Source organism: Pygocentrus nattereri, chromosome 5, assembly GCF_015220715.1.
Source record: "Pygocentrus nattereri isolate fPygNat1 chromosome 5, fPygNat1.pri, whole genome shotgun sequence".
In the NCBI taxonomy this organism is placed as follows: domain Eukaryota; kingdom Metazoa; phylum Chordata; class Actinopteri; order Characiformes; family Serrasalmidae; genus Pygocentrus; species Pygocentrus nattereri.
In genome coordinates, this window is record NC_051215.1 from 41,893,343 (window position 1) to 41,915,042 (window position 21,700).

General features: G+C 42.6%; 1 protein-coding gene across 1 annotated transcript; it reads left to right on the top strand.

Annotated features, from left to right (window-relative positions):
• The first annotated feature begins 1,633 nt into the window (after window positions 1-1,633).
• On the top strand, window positions 1,634-19,716 carry slc1a4 (solute carrier family 1 member 4). Its single transcript, XM_017696580.2, has 8 exons — window positions 1,634-2,292; window positions 4,737-4,779; window positions 8,067-8,132; window positions 13,493-13,659; window positions 15,372-15,605; window positions 16,086-16,280; window positions 17,728-17,862; window positions 18,127-19,716. The coding sequence occupies exons 1-8, from the start codon at window positions 1,784-1,786 to the stop codon at window positions 18,398-18,400; spliced, it is 1,623 nt and encodes a 540-aa protein (XP_017552069.1). The 5' UTR covers window positions 1,634-1,783; the 3' UTR covers window positions 18,401-19,716.
• The last annotated feature ends 1,984 nt before the right edge of the window (window positions 19,717-21,700 follow it).

Below are 21,700 nucleotides of genomic sequence, written 5' to 3' on the forward strand. Positions count from 1 at the left end.
TAACGTTCCAAGTTCCAAAAGCCAGTTTCAGCAACCGAGGATCAGAACGCCAAGGCCCACGCCTTCGGACACTGCCCCATCCACAAAGCACCGAAGCCCTACTACTGCCCCTCCCATTGGTGGCTCCTTCGGGCTGGGCCCGGCGGGGCACCATGAGTAAATGCCCGGCCACCAGACACTCGCTGGCGAGCCCCTCCCCAGGCCTGGCTCCAGGATGAGGCCCCAGTAACCCTGTTCCGGGCAGGATACACAAGTCCTGTTTTTCGTCTTTTCATAGGGGTTATTATGGATCACACTTTGTCTGACCTGTCACCTAGGACCAGTTTGCCATGGGAGACCCTACCAGGAGCTTTTGCTCCAGACAACATAGCTCCTAGGATCATTCAAGCAGGCAAACCCCTCCACCACGATAAGGTGGTGATCCATGGAGAGGTAAAGCATATTAAATATATTTATTTTTTCTTTTTTTTTTCTATATGAATTGAGTGAGACTACAGCATAGGGTGCTGGAGACAGGACTAAGGGGACTCTGTGGGAGAGCACATGAGGAGATCCTGTATAAAACTAGATTCAGCTGGGTAGAACTGTCTTTTTCCAGCTGGCAGGGAGTGTGCACATTACAGCAGCTGGTTTACACTTACATGGTGTGAGTGGACTTTTAAGTAAAGCAAGTATGATACAGCAGTCTGGCTCACTATCACAGCCCATTTCAGGAAATAGAGCCACTGACCCTGGCCTTAGAGCTTGACCCTGAGAGTCCCCCCTTTTCCTCTGTCCCGGTGGGGTTCAGGGCAGTTTCAGAACTCTGGAGGTGTACAGCCAGTTTCATGTGATGTTCCTCTGGCAGCTGGGAGAGTTATTTTGGTATGAAACAGTTAGCTCATGTCTACAGGCGCTGAAGAGGCAGACTGCTGACAAGATTAATCTATTCATGTATTCAAGTATATTGGTATGCATTCATCCAAGATATTTCAGTTTATACATACTGGAGTAGTAAGTGTAAGTGTATATATATATATATATATATATATATATACACACACACACACATATATATATATATATATATATATATATATATATATATATGTGTGTGTGTGTACATATATATATATATATATATATATATATATATATATATATATGTGTGTGTGCGTGTGTGTGTGTATATATTTATTTATGTATATATATATATTCAAAATAATGACTTCAAAAGCAAACAGATCACGCCTATAGCATTTTTTTTTTCAGATTTTGACACAATTTGAAAATGCCTGTCGTTGTCTACATTATATGTAAATTTCATGAAGAATGGACCAAAAGAAACGGCCCAAAATTACTTGGAAAAAAATCTGGTTCCATTGACTTACCACATAGTAAGTCACTTACCATATAGTGTGAATCTGAATAGCAGAAATTTGCATGTGGTCTAAATCTTTCGTTTTTCAGCGGTGTCAGTCTTAGTTTCATCTCAACTAAAAAATCTACTCCCTTGCATTATCAGACACCGGCAGCAACAGGCCAGGTTGTTGCATCATTCCGTCTCGGATCGTTCGATCGAGCGCAAGTGCGCATGCTCGCCGCTACTCCGGCCCAGCCTCTCTCGCTATTGGCTCGCGCACACGCAGCTGCCGGTTCTAACGGATTCAAGAGCGCTCACGGAGCAGCACCGCGTAGAAGAAAGGAAGAAACGAGAGGAAGAGGCAGACTTAGCTTAGCTTTAGCGGAGCTTAGCCACAACACTTTTTTGCCATTTTTATATTTCTTTTTTAGCTGGGAACAAATGGCACTCATGGAGGATAAAAAGAACGAGCTTAACGGCCACGCCGTGTCCGTGCCTCCCCCCAAACCCACCAAGAAGACCCCCAAGGAGAAGTTGTTAATGTTTCTGAGCAGAAACCTCGTTGTGATCCTGACCGTGTCCGGTGTGCTCGTGGGCGTCGGGCTCGGGATGATAGTACGGCGCGCGGAGCTCACGCGCGCGCAGATGACTTACTTCGCCTTCCCGGGAGAGATGCTGCTGAGGATGCTGAAGATGATCATCCTGCCGCTGGTGGTGTGCAGCCTGGTGTCCGGGGCTGCCAGCCTGGACACGCGCTCGCTGGGCAAACTGGGCGGCATCGCGGTCACCTACTTTCTGGTGACCACGCTCATCGCCTCGGCCATCGGTGTGGCGCTCGCCTTCATCATAAAGCCGGGCGTGGGGGCCGGAGCGCTCAACACTAACGACCTGTCGCTGGAGAGCGTGAGCACCAACAAGGAAACGGCAGACTCCTTCTTAGACCTGGCCAGGTGAGGAGCTTCGGAAGAAGTGATGATGTCGAATATGTGCATTACTCCCGAAATATGAAAATCACTGCCATATGGATGGGCCAGGGCTCAGTGTTGTCTTTCAGTACATTTACTTTGGGCTCAGTTGTGCTGATGTAATGTGTTCCGTTCATGTGTTTAAATCATGTAAATCAGGGGTGCACAACTCCGGTCCTGGAGGGCCAGTGTCCAGCACAATTTGGTGATTTACCTGCTCAAACACTCCCTTATCTGTTAATTGCCAGGTTAAGTAGGTGTGTTTGAGAAGGGAAACCTCCAAACTGTGCTGGACACCGGCCCTCCCGGACCAGAGTTGTGCACCCCTGATGTAAATGAATTGCACTTTTTTTTACTGTGGCGCACAGCGCCGGTACTGAAACCTCCTCTGGCTCCGCGCATTGGAGGGGCTTCCCTGCTTCCTCAGACCTGATGCAACTCCTCAGCTTATGTACACACTTAGAAAAGATGGTTCTTTCTTGACATTGCCTGACATGGCTTGACCTTGTAACAACAGAAGAACACTTTTTGGTGCTAAATAGAACCATTTTAAAAAAGGTTCTGTATAGAATCATATGCAACACATTCTCCATCAATCCGAAGAACAAGTTCTCTGTGCAAAGAGCCATTTAAGCATGAACTCATTCATCAAAACAGAACAATTCCCTTAACATTTACCTTTAAAGAAGCCTTGAAGAACCATCCTTTTAAAGAGTGTACAAGATTTTTCATGCAGGAAAAGATCAGGATATCTGTAAAACTGCATTGTGACAAGAGCTACATAAATAAAACAGAACTGAAATGTAATAGAATTAGGAGGGAAAACAAATGCATTTACATTGTTTGTACCTTGGTGAATGAAAAATGAACCTACATAGTACCTTTTTTTGGACCGGACCCTACACCATAAATTAATGTTTGTAGACCTGAAGCACAGAGTCAGTCTTATTCAATCCCTCTCAACGCGAATGAACTGTAAGATAGCTTCAGATGTTGAGAGCTGATGTCTATGACGATGGCTGTTCTGCTGTACCTTTTATGTGAAACGGCATTATTCCTTTCTAGAAGAAAGCCAGAGCGAGCAGTCTGTGGCTTATAGCATGATTAGCCATATATAGGTTACACACACCAGACATAAATAAGTGTTATTTGAAATCTTCATCTCCTTTCTGAATAAAGTTTTAAATATTTTGAGATTATGGGCCACAGAATAAGCGGAAAGGGACCAAAGATAGAGTAGTTTAGCCACTGTGTGATGAGTGCATTAGTTCAGTCGTGTGTGATGACCACAGCCTTCTGGGAATGAGATCAGAATGGAGAAGAAATGAATTTGCCAGGTTAGTGTCAGTTCTAATGTAAATGTGATTATACTCTTCACTACTAAGTTTGTCTCCCTTTGTGACTTTAGTAGCGCACACTCATTGCGCAGTACTTGTGTGGGATTGAGGGAAGGTAAACAGCTGGCTAAACGAGCCTGTGGGTTGCTGAGGGCTGAAGGAAAGTTTGATTCCTAGGGTGAGAAAAACAGATAGTAAAATGTGTGAGAATGAAAAGTGCTTTAGGAATGGTGTAAACCTGTCCTACCTCACTGTAATTTGATTGCAAATCAGTTTAACTGAAAGTCTAGGAAGTTCCATAGAATATAGCTTTTAAGGGAATAAACTGGTTCTTTCAATTGAGTAATGTAAGCTTTAAGAATGACTGCAGTATAACAAGCTTATAGCAAGCCATTCTGTCTGGCCTCTGTTCACAGTTTGATCAGGTTAATCTGTTCCTTAACCCACATCATATGGTGATGGTAACAGTCACTGAGCTGAGGCAAGATGGATGAAGTTTTCAGCTAAAAGTTATGGACTTTATTCTCTCTTGAAAAGCAGCATGATCCTCTTGGAAATTTTTATCTCTTTTTCTGCTGACTGGTGGGAAATAATCAATTTGTTCCCAAGTTGTTCCATATGCTTTTATGGACATTTTATAGGTTCAATATTTATTTTTCCTGAATCTACGAAAATACATTTGTACAATTTTGAGTTTTAAAAAGCTGAATAAACTTTACTTGATTTTTGTAGTAGAGATAATTTTTTTAAATTTAAGTTTTGTGAGAATTGAGAATTGTGATCACAAAATTTTCAGTGGTCTAAAAGGAGACATTAGTGCTATCCATGTGAGTTAGTGAGTAGTTAATTCCAGATGTGTCACCACACTATGGCCATTTTTCCACTACGCATTTAAAAACAAGAACTGACCTGTATCTCGTGCATCTTTTTTTTGAACAACAGTATTTAGTTAAAAATACAGGTACTGGAGCCATAGAACTAGAACCATCTGTACTAGACAGCTTGGTTTTAGTTTTCTTTTGCTAAAAGTTTTGACACTTTGTCTAGTTGGAAATGCCTTTTGTGTTTTACTCTGTTTGTTTTTCTTCACAGAAACCTGTTCCCATCTAATTTGGTCGCAGCTGCTTTCCGTTCAGTAAGTACTTTCTTCTTTTCTCACTGTTAACAACAGGTCAAGTTGTTGCCATAGTAGGCTTATTCTCTTCTCTAATGCCTGGCAACCTAGCTTGCTTTACTGAGCTGCAGCACACGGGCGACTGCTCAGCCTTGTACAGGCTTGGGGAGAGGAAGGGTCAGAGGGTTTGGTTAGGGGGTGGGAGATAACGTCAGTGGGTGCAGTCCACAGTGTGTGCAGCTCACAAATACCGGCCTCTGTGACGCAGTCTTTAGTAGGCCAATGATAAAACAGGGTCATGAAGGACTGTTTTAGTGCAGCCAGAGCTAAGTAAACAAAAATATGACACTGGGGTTAACAGACACATATAGTGTAATTTTTTTCCTTTCTTGACATATGGTAGAAAAACATTTGGATGTAAATAGGAGGTACAGAGCCATATGAGAGTATTAAACACATATATTCTTGGAAGGGTATTTCTGACACATAGGCTCCTTTTCTACTCAGCTTTACTATGTATGTGAAGTCTTAGAAAATGGAAATGGAATTAGAATAGAAAAAATTGAACACTGTGCAAAATGTAAATAAAAACAAAATGCACACCCACATCTTCTAAGCCACTTCTCCTCCTGGGTCACGAAGGGTGCTGGAGCCTATCCCAGCTGTCATTGGGCAAAAGGCAGGAGACACCCTGGACAGGTCGCCAGGCTATCGCAGGGGAGACAGACAGACAGACAGACAGACATTCACACCTAGGGGCAATTTAGCATGTCCAAATGGCCTGACTGCATGTCTTTGGACTGTGGTAGGAAAGAGGAGAATCTAGAGGAAACCTACGCAGACAAAGGGAGAACATGCAAACTCCACACAGAAAGGACCATGGTCGTCCAACCTAGGCCTTCCTTGCTGTGAGGCGACAGCACTACCCACCACACCACCATGCCTCCCAAACAAAATGCAATGATGCGCAAATCATTTAAACCCTGTATTGCATTGAAAATAGTACAAACACAATATATCAAGTATTGAAACTGAGATATTTTATTGTGTTTTGAAAAATATTTGCCCATTTTGAATTTTATGCCAACAACACGTTCCAAAAAAGCTGGGGCAGGAGCAACATAAAAATTACCAATAAAAGATTCATAGAATCTGGAGAAATTGCTCTATACAAGGGACAAGTCCAAAAACCAGTACTAGCTGGCTGTGGTTTTCAGTCCTCAGCCAGCACTGCATTAAAAAGAGGACATGATACTGTGGTGAAAATCACTGCATGGGCTCAGAAACACTTCTAAAAATCACCATCTGTGAACACAGTTCATCACTGCATCTACAAATGCAAGTTTAAACTCTAAAATGCAAAGAAGAAACCATTAATCAACAGGATCCAGAAACACTGCCTTTTCTGGGCCCAATCTCAGTTAAAATGGACTGAGGGCAAAAGTGTCCTGTGGTCTGACAAATCAGCATATTCAATTCTTTTTGTAAATCATTAACATGGTATCCTCTGAGCTAAAGACCACTCAGCTTGTTCTCAGTGCACAGTTCAGAAGCCAGTATTAATTATGGTGTAGGGGTGCATTAGTGCGCATGGCATGCGTGATGGTCAGATCTGTGAAGGCTGTGAACGATATATATATATAAGTGATAAGATAAGTGATACTTTTTTGATCCCACAACTGGGGAAATTCCACCTCCGCATTTAACCCATCCATGAAGTGAAACACCACATACACACTAGTGAACAAACACTAGTGTGTGTGTGTGTGTGTGTGTGTGTGTGTGTGTGTGTTTTGCCAACCTATGCTGCCATCCAGATGACATCTTTTTCAGAGAAAGCCCTTCTTATTTTAACAAGACAATGTCAAATCACATTCTACATGTATTACAACAGCATGGCTCTGTATTAAAAGTGCCTGAGTGCTAAACTGGTCTGCCTGCTGTCACCACTGAAAAGGTTTGTTGAATTATGAAATGAAAAATATGACAATGGAGACCCCGAACTGTTGAGCTCTGAAATCCCTTATCAAACAAGAATAGGAAAACATTTCACTTTGCAAACTACAGCAGTAGGTCTTCCCAAACGCTTACAGAATGTTGATGCAGCGCAGTGGTAAACTTGGCCCTGTCCCAACTTTTTTTGGAACGTGCTGTTGGAATCAAATTCATAAATTGTCTTAGTAATGTTTTTCTTTAAAAATATGGTTGACATGATTTGCATATCATTGCATTCTGTTTTTATTTACATTCTGCACAACTTTTTTTGGAAATGGGGGGGGGGGGGGTATTATGACATTGACAACATATTCATATACTGAAGTGTTCATCCTGCTAGTGAATAATGTAGTTGTAGTTAAGACATTATGAGGTAGGATTTACTTTGTTCTGCTCTCTTGCCCGTCTATTTAGACGTGCACTATTCAATTCTGAATTATGCTGACCTCCATCCAGACATCACTGCAAAACTCATGCCACCCCAAGTTCAAAGATAAGGGAACTTAGTCAATTACCAAAAAAGCCATTTAAAGAGTAATTACTATTGCTCACATTGATGTCTGCAAAGTTTATTGCACATTGAGTGTTAAGAGTTTGGGCTTGGCTGGAGGCTGTAGCCTGCACAGTTAAAGTTTCTGAAGAAGAGGGGCCCTTTGAATAGCATGGTTGTAGAGGGGGGTTGTTCTCATTGTTTGTGTGTGCCAGTTGCCAAGTTCTCTTTAGCTGGATTTTAAATGCCACTTTTGTGGACTTCGAGAAAGTCTCACTCAATTCAGACGGATGTCTAAACTTGTCAGTAGGACTGCAAATTATGGAGTTAATATGAGATGTGTGATAAACTCCCAGTAGAAGTATGAGACAAAACAAAAGATTAAAGATTTTCTGTCTCTGATTGTACATTCTGTACAGATCTTGAAAATGATACACTTTCTGTGTGCTTTCTTAAGAAGCCATTTCTAACTCATTCAAGTCTATTTAACTCCTGATACTACTACTACAACTAATACTACTACAAATACTAATAACAGGAATATTATTATTTTTATTTGAATAGCCTGTTGCAGCACACAGGCTACATGTAAATCTAGCCCATGGTTATGCTCAGAGTGGTGATAAACACATGAAAATAACTTTTGATTGAGGATAAAGGCTAGATTCATTTAAAACTAGAATATTATAAACTGTATATTACCCTGCACCCTGCATGCCAGCACAGTGAAACAAGTACAAATAAAATATAACAAAAGCTGATGGCATGGCTGCAGTGACTTATGCGTATCTCATTACACTTTTCCTGTCTCTTTTTCATGTAGTATGCCACAGATTACAAGATGATTGCAATTGGAAACAGCACAAATGGAACCCTCAACTACCAGAAGGTATGCAGCTTGTCTTATAACTTATGTCTTCAAACACAGTGTCTACATCACTTTATTTGATTTTACGTCACTGTACGGATGTGGGTAATGATGATCAGGCTGATATCTGCAGAAAATGCTGAATCATATACAATTTTTTCTCTCCAATATTTGATCCAGCATTTTCAGCTAATGGGATCAGTTCTGTTTCTACCTACATTTGCATATGTCTTTACAGTCATATTTTCACTGGACATAACTTATGGAATCACTGGTCCTACAACTACATTAGTCTGGACCATTAAATGTATTAAATCTGACAAATATGACACATTCACTTTTTTCATGCCATATTGTTAGTTGTGTGTTTCTTTCTGTGGGGTATTAAAGTCTTAGGGCTTGGTAGCCTAATTTTAGGGCACTCATCTGAGGTTAATAAAACTTATTTTAAGGATTAGACTGTCATTAGACTTTTTCAGTATCAGTGTCTAAAAAGTCCATCCATCCATGCATCCATCCATCCATCCATCCATCCATCATCTTCCGCTTCTCTGGGGTTCGGGTCGCAGAGGCAGAATCCTAAGCAATGAGGCCCAGACCTCCCTTTACCCAGCCACTTCCACTAGCTCCCTGGGGGGGGAATCCAAGGCGCTCCCAGGCCAGCTGGGTGATATAGTCACGTCAGCGTGTCCAGGGTCTTCCTCGGGTTCCTCCCAGGTGGACTTGCCTGTGACACCTCCTGAGGGAGGCATCCAGGAGGCATCCTAACCAGATGCCTGAACCACCTCAGCTGGCTCCTCTCGACGTGGAGAAGCAGTGGCTCTACTCCGAGTCCCTCCCGGATGACTGAACTTCTCACCCTATCCCTAAGGGAGAGTCCAGACACCCTGCGGAGGAAACTCATTTCAGCCGCTTGTATTTGTGATCTTATTCTTTCGGGCATTACCCAAAGCTCATGACCATAGGTGAGGGTGGGAACGTAGATCGACCGGTAAATTGAGAGCCTTACCTTATGGCTCAGCTCTTTCTTTACTACAACAGAGCAGTAAAGAGCCCACATCACTGCTGACCCAGCACCAATCCGCCTGTCAATTTTCTGCTCCCTTTTACCATCACGCGTGAACAAGACCCCGAGATACTTAAACTCTTCCACTTGAGGCAAGAGACCCAGAAGGGGCTCTCTACCCTTTTCCGCCTGAGAACCGTGTCCTCGGATTTGGAGGTACTGATTCTCATCCACACTCGGCTGCAAACCGATCCAGCGAAAGCTGACGTTCACGGCCTGATGTCCCCAATAGGACCACATCATCTGCAAACAGCAGCGGTGTGACCTTGAGGTCACCAAACCGGACACCCTCCATCCCTTGACTGCGCCTAGAAATTCTATCCATAAAAATTATGAATAGAATCAGTGACAAAGGGCAGCCCTGACGGAGTCCAACTCTCACTGGGAATGAGTCTGACTTACTGCCGGCCATGCAAACCAAATTCCTACCTTGTTTGTACAGAGCCTGAATGGCTCGTAGCAAAGATCCATGTACCCTGTACTCCCGAAGCACCTCCCACAGAATACCCCGGGGAACACAGTCGAATGCCTTCTCCAAATCCACAAAGCACATGTGGACTGGTTGGGCAAACTCCCATGAGCCCTCCAGAATCCTGGAGAGGGTGAAGAGTTGGTCCAGTGTTCCACAACCAGGGCGGAACCCGCACTGCTCCTCCTGAATCCGAGGTTCAACTATAAGCCGGACTCTCTTCTCCAGTACACCTGCATAGACCTTACCAGGGAGGCTGAGGAGTGTGATTCCCCTGTAGTTGGAACACACCCTCCGGTCCCCTTTTTTAAAAAGAAGCACCACCACCCCAGTCTGCCAATCCAGTGGCACCGCCCCCGATGTCCAGGCAATGTTGAAAAGGCGTGTCAGCCAAGACAGCCCCACAACATCCAGAGCCTTGAGGAACTCGAGACGGATCTCATCCACCCCTGGAGCCTTGCCACCAAGAAGCTTTTTAACTACCTTAGCGACTTCAGCCTCAGTAATGGACAAGCCTATTCCCGTGTCCCCAGACTCTGCTTCCTCACTGAAGAACGTGTCTGTGGGATTGAGAAGGTCCTCAAAGCATTCCTTCCACCGCCCAATGACGTCTTCAGTCGAAGTTAGCAGCACACCATCTCCACTATATACAGTGCTAGTGGCACACTGCTTTCCCCTTCTGAGTCACCTGATGGTTTGCCAGAATCTTTTCGGAGCTGACTTAAAGTCACTTTCCAAGGCCTCACCAAACTCCTCCCACACACAGGTTTTTGCGACGACTGAAGCTGCAGAACGCTTGGCCTGTCGATACCTGCCAGCTGCCTCCGGTGTCCCACAGGCCAACAATTCCCAGTAGGACTGCTTCTTCAGCTTGACGGCATCTCTCACCTGGGGTGTCCACCACCGGGTTTGAGGATTACCGCCCCGACAGGCACCAACTACCTTGCGGCCACATCTACAGTCAGCCCCTTCAACAATGGAGGAGCAGAACATGGCCCATTCTGAGTCAATGTCCCTCACCTCCCCTGATATCTGTTCTGACGGAGGTGTGAGTTGAAGATCAATCTGACAGATTCTTCTGACAGACGTTCCCAGCAAATTCTCACTATGCGTTTGGGTTTGCCTCGTCTGACCGGCATCTTCCCCCACCACCTGATCCAACTCACCACCAGGTGGTGATCAGTTGACTCTCTTTACCCAAGTGTCCAAAACACATGGCCGCAAGTCCGATGACACGACTACAAAGTCAATCATTGAACCTAGTGTCCTAGGGTGTCCTGGTGCCATGTGCACTTATGGACATCCTTGTGTTCAAACATGGTGTTTGTGATGGACAAACTGTGGTTTGCACAGAAGTCCAAAAATTTAAAAACTGTTTAAAAAGTGGTAAGTATAAATATAGGAATAGTAAGGTTCTTCTTTTTAAGGCTGGTATTATAATTAATATTTGACAAATTGGTATAATTCTACCAGGTGAAAAGCATCTACCAGCCTTTACCTTTCAGCTAATTTATAAATTGCATGCTTGGACGTTATCTCCCTGAATAATTAAATTATTCACTTTCAAAAAGACATACATCAGAGCTGCTGGTTTGGACTAGCTTTTTAGGCTTCAGATTAATGAGCATCAAATACCAGTGTCCATTCTGAGGCTTTTGGCACAGGCCGGGACTTGGTTCCTTGAGTACTTTTTTTTTGTTTTGTCTCAGGCCCTGCTTATGCTGACTGTTTGGCAACTCTGAAAGCACATGCTGTTTATTTGCATGGGACAGAGTTGACACAGCTGTTCTCGCCGCTCCTTAGCTACTGAGCACTCAGGCAGCTGGAGATGGCAAGTCCTTCCCAGGGTATTTCAGTACTTTAAAACTAAATTCCAACAGTTTGCATTCACACTCCCTCAGCACATGGGGGTTTTTCCAGAGAAAAAGAATCTGTCTGGTGTTAAATGGAATTTCATTTGTTTGTCTTGCAAGGATGAGATTTATGATCTTGACAACAGAAATGAGATAACTGTCTGTATTCTGTTGTGGTGCATCACATGGAGCATGTCCCCCAGCACTAGCACCTCCCCCCTTCCTGCTCCCACTGACCATCACATGTAGTAAGCAGTCTTGACTGGTTACGTTTAAACCAAGCACTCATAAATAAGCAGAGGTCATGTAAAGGTTATTTTTAACTACTGAAGTAGTTGTCAAGTCCATAGCTTTATTTCTTGATATCAAAAATGAATGGGATTTTCAAATCACACCCTATCATGCCCTGTAGTTAACAAAATAATTCCAGACCCCTAGTACGCAACAGTGGCATAAATCTCATTCAGTTTTTGTCATAGAGAAATCTATCTCAGATGCAGGGAGCATGACACCAACTACAGAATGATGCATGACTTCAGAAGTGTTTTGTGGTGACTGTGATACAGGTAGACCCAATGATGCAACAGATTGAGTGGGATAATTAGATACATACCAAGAACACATTGATGAGCCAAAATATTATGACAACTCACACATGAAGTAAATAGCATTAATTACCTTGTAACAACTGTGCATTTCAAGGTCTGGGATCTATTCAACAGAATGCAAACAGTAGTAGATGTGTTTAATGCAAGTGAAATGGGCAGGCATGAAGAGTGCCCAATGGTTCATCAATGTGTGAGGGCAACAAAAGCTGTAAAATCTGGTCCAAACCATCAGAATTTTTAAATGATGGTGGAGGATGGTGTCACAACACACAGTGCATCGCAGCCTGCTGCATACAGGGCTTGGTATTCACAGATCTGTCAGAGTGCCCATAATGTCCCCTCTCTACCACCGAAAGTGCCTACAATGGGTATGCAAGTGTCAGAACTGGACCTTGGAGCAATGGAAGAGAGACATCTGGATAGAGAGTACTGTTTTTTACAGCACATGACGGAGAAGCGGCTTAGAAAATGGATGGATGGATGGATGGATGGACTGTTACACATGCACCATTTACCTGGGGAAGTGAGGCACCTGGATGCATTGTGGGAAGAGATGGTGGAGGGAGTGTAATGTTCTAAGTGATATTTTGCTGGGATTTCCTAGATCTAGGCATTCATGTAGTCATCAAACCTATCTAAACATTGTTGAGGACCAGATACACCCCCACATGACAACAATAATTCCTGAGGTCTTGTAGGGTCCTTGCCTAGGCAGTTTGGAGCTGTTTTGCCAACACCATATAAGTGAGGTATTCATAATGTTTTGGCACATCACTGTTTTATACAGTGTTATGCAAGTGAAAAAACTTGACTGGCCCAAACACCCCCCCCACACCCCCCTCTCCCCCAGCACACTTCTATTCCATGGTCAATCAGAAGTTAACACTACAAGCCAAGTGATGAGCCATGCTTGGCTGTCTGGCCTGTCCCCCAAACAAGAAGGGGGAGGTGGGGAAAGCTTTGTCCTTTCCAATCCTAATCACCTCCATGACCTATCTGCAGCCATGCTGAAAGAGAGGCTCATCCGCTTTGGCCTGTTGAAGGATACTTATCCATACACAATCACATCAGAGTCAGGCAGAAAACCTGGCTGTCTACCAGTGAATCTTGTGAAATTACTTTGATAAGAAACGGAAATGCTGTTTGATCCCTGGGCTATTAAAGCTAAATCTTTAACAGCCTGCTTATTTATTAAGCTTTTTTTCAACCTTTGATTTCTAAACTTGTCCTGTTGAGCTGAGGTCACCGAGTTCACCCAAAGCATGTTTGTGAAAATAAGCTGTGGTGATATTTAATAGATCAAGTACATTTGGAACAAGCTAGCACCAAGTTTCTTAAGTTAGCACAAAGACACAATATGACACAATAATACTGGCTGGTTGCAGGTGCCAGTGGGAACGGATACAGATGGAATGAACATTCTTGGCCTGGTTCTGTTTGCCATGGTATTTGGAGTGGCCTTAAGGAAGTTGGGAGCTGAAGGGGAAGAGCTTATACGTTTCTTCAATGCCTTCAATGAAGCTACCATGGTGCTGGTGTCCTGGATCATGTGGTGAGTGGAATGCACACAATAAATGCCTGCATGATAGCAAGGAAGAAATAGTGATAGCCAGATTCAGACAAGGGCAAATATGTATCCAGTGTAGTAGAACTATTTTGTGTATATAAATGAAAATAATGTAATGGCCCATGTCCTTGTATTGATACTGCTAAGAAATTCCTGAAAATTAGGAAGATCCAAAGTTTAACCTAGAGAGTTTAACACCTACATATAGGGTAGTGATTTTCCTCCCTCCCTAGTCCAAGAGCCACGATTACCCTGCTACTAACTATATGACAAATTAGATTTAGAACAGCATATTTTTATTCTAACTCATTACATAACATGGACAAATTATATTCAAAAATATTAAATGCACTTTACAAGCAATGGATCTTCAACTGAATTCAATGAATCTCACAATAGTGTGCATGTGCAAAGGTTCTAAGCTCTAGTCCCTTATACACTGCTGAAAGAAGTTTACCTAAGAAAGAATTTCACAAATGTCTGTGGGTCATTCCACTAGAATGGTTCAAATTGGACTTTGACATTTTCAAATTTTTTGCTTAAATGTATCATTGATATGTATACCTCACAGTCAAACATGTAACGGGGTTGAGTGTGACGGGGTTGTGATTTTTGCACAAAATGGCCGCTGCTGTACATACTGTATACCAGAGAGAGAGCACATGGCATGCATGAGATTCAGAATTAGCATATAGTTTTGAAATAAAAAAAACTTTTTTTATAAGTAATAGTTTTCTTTTTTTCTTGTGACGGTGTTGAGTCACCGAGTTTGGCGACCACAATATCACAAGATAAATGACCAAAATTAAATAAAAGAAGGAAGCCACTTGCCTGTCTTTCCTGTCCTGTTGTCCAAAAGACTTGAGTGATGTCACTTCTTGATGTATATGGATCATATGGATCATACCATTGTTTTTGTGGGGGAGATTCATTTGTGTTACGGGGTTGAGGGGTTACTTAGGTACAGAACTAAATAATGTGATTTTAATAAATAATTATCAATTAATTTTGAAAAATAATATCACAAACAATTAAACACAGACAGTTGTTTAGGTTGACATCAAAATATATGGACTTTTTTATAGTTGTATTTGGTATATTCTAAGTATACTTTCGTTGAAGGCCATGAGGGACATGACAAAATAGGTGGTGTCAGCAAAAATAAATAAATAAACAAAGTTCTCTTAAAAAGATCAAATAAAAAAAAATACACTGTATTAAAGGAGATATTTCAATGTATGTGTAAAGCTGTTAAAATATAGATTTTTGTGACCCAGTAGATAAAATACACCTAAAGAGGAGATGAGGACTCAAAATGTGCCATTTCCATGGAATGACCCCTGTACAAACGTCTGTACAAATGTCTGTGGTCAAGGTCACATACTGTGTAATCATTGCATAACCCTATCTCTGAAAAACAAGCTTGTATATGACGTCAACAGATCAATAAAAAAGAGTCTCCAGTCATTATTTTCTCAATATTTTATATTTTACTTTTAGTATGTTCATTTATGTATGTCAAAATTAAAGTTTAAATGATGGTTAAAGTTTAATGATGTTTTTTAGCAACGTCTGATGACAGTCTGTTATTAAATAATATTTTTTAAATAAAATATTTCTGACATGGTCTTGAGTCACAATACCAAGATATTCTATGCAACAGGTCAAAATACACCATGTCATCATTTATTCTTTAGGTATGTACCTGTTGGCATCATGTTCCTGGTGGGCAGCAAGATTGTGGAGATGGAGGATGTCGTTCTCCTGGTCACCAGTTTAGGCAAATACATCTTTGCTTCTATCCTGGGTCATATCATCCATGGTGGCATCGTCTTACCTCTTATCTACTTTGGGTTTACACGCAAAAACCCCTTCAGTTTCCTGTCTGGTCTCATCACACCCTTTACCACGGCCTTTGCTACCTGTTCCAGGTGATCCGTATTGTTCATGCAAATTGCATATTGTACTGTCTGAAAGTTATGTTGAACTAACCTAGCTGCCATAGCTGACTCAGATTTGGCACACATTCTGACTTGTTTACTTAATATCTGTGTGTTTTAAGGTTGAATGGGTTTTCAAAACAATGCAACCCAGACTTTGTCCTGTATTTTCTTGGAAATAGTAAACCTTCTACTGCAATTAATAATTCCCTGATCTGTTGGCAAATGAAGTCCATCAGCTCCCCTTAAACCCTCCTAACATTCTTGAAGGGTTTTCTTAATGGTGCATGCCCTTTTGTATGAAGTCTTGGTCCAAGTGTATGAATAGCTAATACCTCTGTAATTATAGGATATGCGTGGCGGCGGCTATACAAGAACATGCCCACTTTTGTCTCTTAGTGTTTTACAGTTTTCCTTTGATCTTCTTTTCATTTTGGCTTGTGTTCTCTTGCTTTTTCTGTTTTATTTCAGCTCAGCAACGCTGCCTTCCATGATGAAGTGTGTGGAGGAGAACAATGGTGTGGACAAGAGGATCAGCCGCTTTATCCTACCCATTGGAGCCACTGTCAACATGGATGGTGCCGCCATTTTCCAGTGCATTGCTGCAGTGTTTATTGCCCAGCTCAACAACGTTGAGCTAAACGCTGGCCAGATCTTCACCATCTTGTAAGCACCTCAAGGAGGAGCAGCTTTTCAGAGAATAGCTAGTCATGGCAGGAGGGGTGGCCATGGACAGGAATGTTGTCATTAATACATTGTCTCAGGGTTTATTAAGTGAATTGTTCAGTGTTGTTGATCCTAGTCTGTAACTGTTACCTCTTACAGTTGATTATCAGTGACAGTAGTTTGACTGAATTTTCCTGCACTTAGCAAACAACTGAAGAACTATTGACTCGAAACACTCTTAAAATACAGTGCCCAGGTCCAGTCCTGGTGATCTACCTCTGTGGAGAGTTCAGTTCTAACCCTAATCTAACATGCCTAATTCAGCTAATTTAGGTCTTCAGAGGCATACTAGAATGAGGGTGTGCATACATATTTAGTGTTGCATTGATTCAATATTGGTATTGACGTTGATACTGACACTTAAGTGCAGTATCGTTATTGCCGTTAAAGAAAACCCATACCGTAGGCTACAGTAGTTGGAACTCAACTAAAGTGAGCATTGTGTGAGTTGACAAGCACTAATAAAATTGCTCATGCCAAAATCTGTAATGCCACTATTTTGAGGGAAGACATTAGTAGTAGGTGATATAACAATTCTCCAAAGGAATTCTGTCTAATGCATTAGTTTCACAGGCATGCCACAAATAAGCCAGATAACACAATGTACCAAAGACTCCAAAACATGCTTACAGCAGCCCTTTACCTAAATGGCTGAGTCAGGGATAACACAGCAGCTTAGCATAGCAGCCTGTTTGCTGGGCAGTATGCCTCAATCCAACTTTAGCAGGGTCTGATAATTAGAGATGTAAATGTGAGTATATGGGACACACACACAAGACAAATGATTAGATTTTTCAGGGAAAAAACAACATTTACCAAAATAAAATGTTTGAAAACTGCTAACTGTATAAATGTTAGGATTTATAGGCTTGTTAGACAGGGTTAGTTTCAGTATCTGTACTTGGTAACAATCATGAATGGGTATATAATTTGCATTGAATCCACTTTTTCCTTTCAGCTACCATTTTCTAAAGCAACTACCCATCAGCTTCTATAATGAGTGTGTTTTATTTTGGATTTTCAGTTCTTTGATAAGACCTTTGTAACTGTTGATTGTGGTTAACTGACCATATAATACAAAAACAACATATGGAGAGAAGATTGTGAAACACTGAAGCATTCCTCTAATAGACAAAGAGAAAACGTATTATAGACAGCATTCTTGTCCATGGATTTAAAGTGGCCCATTTAGACCACTGTGTCAAAACAAAGCAAAGGTATTGAGCGTAGTCTAAATTCACTAGCATTAGCAGCACTCTTTCTTTGCAGTCTTTCAAGCTCTTCTAGCTGTTACTGACTGTTAAAGACCAAACTAAACAGAGAGAGAGAATAAATTATAGGCCTAGATGGGGAGAGAGAGGAAGAAATGTTTTTACTTTTTTTGCAGGGTGACTGCTACAGCATCCAGCGTTGGAGCAGCGGGCATTCCAGCTGGAGGAATTATCACCATTGCCATCATTCTGGAGGCCATTGGCCTGCCCACCAACGATCTGTCACTGATGCTAGCTGTGGACTGGATTGTGTAAGACAGCTTGTTTGTCCACTTCTTTCTTGCTTGTTTGGCACCAAACCATTGTTCATACTGATGGCCAGTGGATCTTTTGTCTATGCAATATTTTTATGTACTCTGGCCTCTCTCTACATATAAATCTATTTCTGTGTCATGTCTCATCCTCCAAAGTATCACATGTACAGTATGTTTGATGCGACTCAAACACGTGGTATATATTTATATCTGTGTGGCATGTGTGTGTGCGTGCTTGTGTGTGTGTTTTTGTGCTTTCAGAGACCGTACTACCACTGTAGTGAATGTGGAGGGAGATGCCCTGGGTGCAGGGATTTTACACCATATAAATGAAAAGGAGCTGAAGAGGCAGAAGCAGCTAGGGGAGCCAAAGGAGGACCAAGAGCTGAAGGAGGTTAAGGTGGAAGCTGTGGCGAACATCCAGGCTGAGGAGGAAACCTCTCCACTGGTCACACACCAAAAACAGGGAGATGACTCCTGTCACTCCTCATGTGACACAGTTGATGACAAGGAGGGCGTGGAGTCTGTCCTGTGAAATTTCTTGCTGTCCTTTCTTTATATTCTTTCTCTTTTTCTTCTTTCTTCAAACCACTTAAGGCACTATATCAGCTCTGAGCATTTTTAAGCTCCATGCTGAACGTTTACTCCTATCTAAAACCTGGGAACAAGTGCCATATCTTCTGAGCTGTGAAATTGATGGTGTATTTGTTGTGGTATTGGCACAATAATGTGGGTGACATAGTGAAATGACCAGTTTGGTTTACATTGACATTGTCCTTTATTGTGCGAAAATGCTTGTTTGTTTGTTTTCATTAATTTTTTTTTTTTTTTAAGAACTTTCCGGATTCACATGTTAAGCCTGAAAGGGAATACTTCTAATTTTAAGTAGTTGTTTAAGCTAGTGAATAGAAAATTTACAGACTCCCCCCCTTTACTTTTATGTGTTATATTTTAACTTGCCATGTGAAACATTAACAGTTTGGTAGATGGACATGAAAATATTTGCTGTAAATAGTCCCTTGTGGTATGTTTTGTCACACACTGGTAAATTTCCGGTCTAGTGAGTTGAAATTTGATGGGGGATGCAATGCGAGGTGAATACCTTAGCATTTCTGCTAGTACATGGTTTTCGTTGTTTGTGATACCCTGGTATTTGAGTTTTTAGGATAACACAATTTAATGTTTATACCCAATACCTGGTGTCAGATTCAGTCACAGTTAAAATACTTGAAAAAATGAGTGTACTTCAGAAACATGGCAAATTGGCATATGAAAAAAAGACTGGTTGGAAATTACACAGATTAGAGTGCATTTGCTTGTAGGAACATCCTGTAGTGACACCCAGTGGTGCAACTGTGAGGATACATGTCAGTTATTATTACTTACCTACTTGCTTCTGTCTACTTAGATCGGATGCAATGTTCCAAGTAGACCAATGTTCAGTGATGATGGAAAATATGATTTGTGTATGTATACTGTAGAAATGCTATGCTACTGGATGCAAAAAAACACTAGCAACATATATTTTGAATGTGTGGAGAATAATAACTGCTAGGTGAACTATAAATGACTTTGTATAATTTATTTTAATTTTTGTAACTTTTTGTAAAAAATTTGTTGAACATATTTTTCTTAATCTAATTGCCAAAAAGCTTCTTCTGTCAAAATAGTATGGACTGCTGTTGGCTGTTGTAACATACTAACCTCAATATATTTGTCATTAACATGTATTTAAGAAATTTTTATTCCATTGCAGATACACTGTCTTCTTCAATCTGTGTTGTTACTCCTTTTAACTACTGCCTTTACTTCTCAGCTGTTATGTGTTATTAAATCAAGAGCAAAACATTATTGTCTTTTCCCTGTCAGACGCTGGTATTTTGCTTATTAGTTGAATTAGTATGTTAAATGAGGTAAACTCTGCAATACTGTGGCCATGTAAGACTGAAGTCTGACATATTTGCACTAGAATATATAATCCTTTGGGTGGTGTACTGAGAAGTGCTACAGTTTATTTAGGTGGAACACAACACTGAGTTCATCCATCCATCCATCATCTTCCGCTTCTCCGAGATTCGGGTCGCGGGGGCAGCATCTTAAGCAATGAGGCCCAGACCTCCCTTTCCCCAGCCAATTCCACTAGCTCTCTGGGGGGAATTCCGAGGTGCTCCCAGGCCAGCTGGGCAATATAGTCACGCCAGCGTGTCCTGGGTCTTCCCCGGGGTCTCCTCCCTGGTGGACTTGCCTGTGACACCTCACGAGGGAGGCGTCCAGGAGGCTTCCTAACCAGATGCCCAAACCACCTCAACTGGCTCCTCTCGACGTGAAGAAGCAGCGGCTCTACTCCGAGTCCCTCCCGGATGACCGAACTTCTCACCCTATCTCTAAGGGAGAGTCCAGACACCCTGAGGAGGAAACTCATTTTGGCCGCTTGTATTCGCGATCTTATTCTTTCGGTCATTACCCAAAGCTCATGACCATAGGTGAGGGTAGGAACGTAGATCGACCGGTAAATCGAGAGCTTTGCCTTGTAGCTCAGCTCTTTCTTTACCACAACAGACCGATAAAGAGCCCGCATCACTGCTGACCCAGCACCAATCCGCCTGTCAATCTTGTACCATCTTGTACCATCACTAATGAACAAGACCCCAAGATACTTAAACTCCTCCACTTGAGGCAAGAGACCCAGACCCAGAGAGGGTTCTCCACCCTTTTCTGCCTGAGAACCATGGTCTCGGATTTAGAGGTACTGATTCTCATCCCAGCCGCTTCACACTCGGCTGCAAACCGATCCAGCGAAAGCTGAAGTTCACGGCCTGATGTCCCCAATAGGACCCCATCATCTGCAAACAGCAGCGATGTGACCTTGAGGTCACCAAACCAGACACCCTCCGTCACCTGACTGCGCCTAGAAATTCTATCCATAAAAATTATGAATAGAATCAGTGACAAAGGGCAGCCCTGACAGAGTCCAACTCTCACTGGGAACCAAGCTCCAGCTTTGTTTGCACAGGGCCTGAATGGCTCGTAGCAAAGAGCCATGTACCCCGTACTTCCGAAGCACCTCCCACAGAATACCCCGGGGAACACAGTCAAATGCCTTCTCCAGATCCACAAAGCACATGTGAACTGGTTGGGCAAACTCCAATGAGCCCTCCAGAATCCTGGAGAGGGTGAAGAGTTGGTCCAGTGTTCCACGACCAGGGCGGAACCCGCACTGCTCCTCCTGAATCCGAGGTTCAACTATAAGCCGGACTCAGACCCCAGTCTGCCAATCCAGTGGCACCGCCCCCGATGTCCACGCAATGTTGAAAAGGCGTGTCAGCCAAGACAGCCCCACAACATCCAGAGCCTTGAGGAACACGGGATGGATCTCATCCACCCCTGGAGCCTTGCCACCAAGAAGCTTTTTAACTACCTTAGCGACTTTGGCCTCAGTAATGGACAAGCCTATTCCCGTGTCCCCAGACTCTGCTTCCTCACTGAAGAACGTGTCTGTGGGATTGAGAAGGTCCTCAAAGTATTCCTTCCACCACCCAATGACATCTTCAGTCGAAGTCAACAGCACACCATCTGGGGTGTCCACCACCGGGCTTGAGGATTACCGCCCCAACAGGCACCTACCACCTTGTGGCCACAACTACAGTCAGCCGCTTCAACAATGGAGGAGCGGAACATGGCCCATTCTGAGTCAATGTCCCCCACCTCCCCCGATATCTGGTCAAAGTTGATGGTGGTGATCAGTTGACAGCTCAGCTCCTCTCCTTACCCGAGTGTCCAAAACACATGGCCGCAAGTCCGATGACACGACTACAAAGTCAATCATTGAACTGCG

Excerpts from the sequence above, each read along its gene's own strand:
- slc1a4 (XM_017696580.2), top strand. The coding sequence starts at position 1,784 with ATGGCACTCATGGAGGATAAAAAGAACGAGCTTAACGGCCACGCCGTG. Across the intron at positions 8,133-13,492 it reads GAACCCTCAACTACCAGAAG|GTGCCAGTGGGAACGGATAC; the intron begins GTATGCAGCTTG and ends GGCTGGTTGCAG. Across the intron at positions 16,281-17,727 it reads GGCCAGATCTTCACCATCTT|GGTGACTGCTACAGCATCCA; the intron begins GTAAGCACCTCA and ends CTTTTTTTGCAG.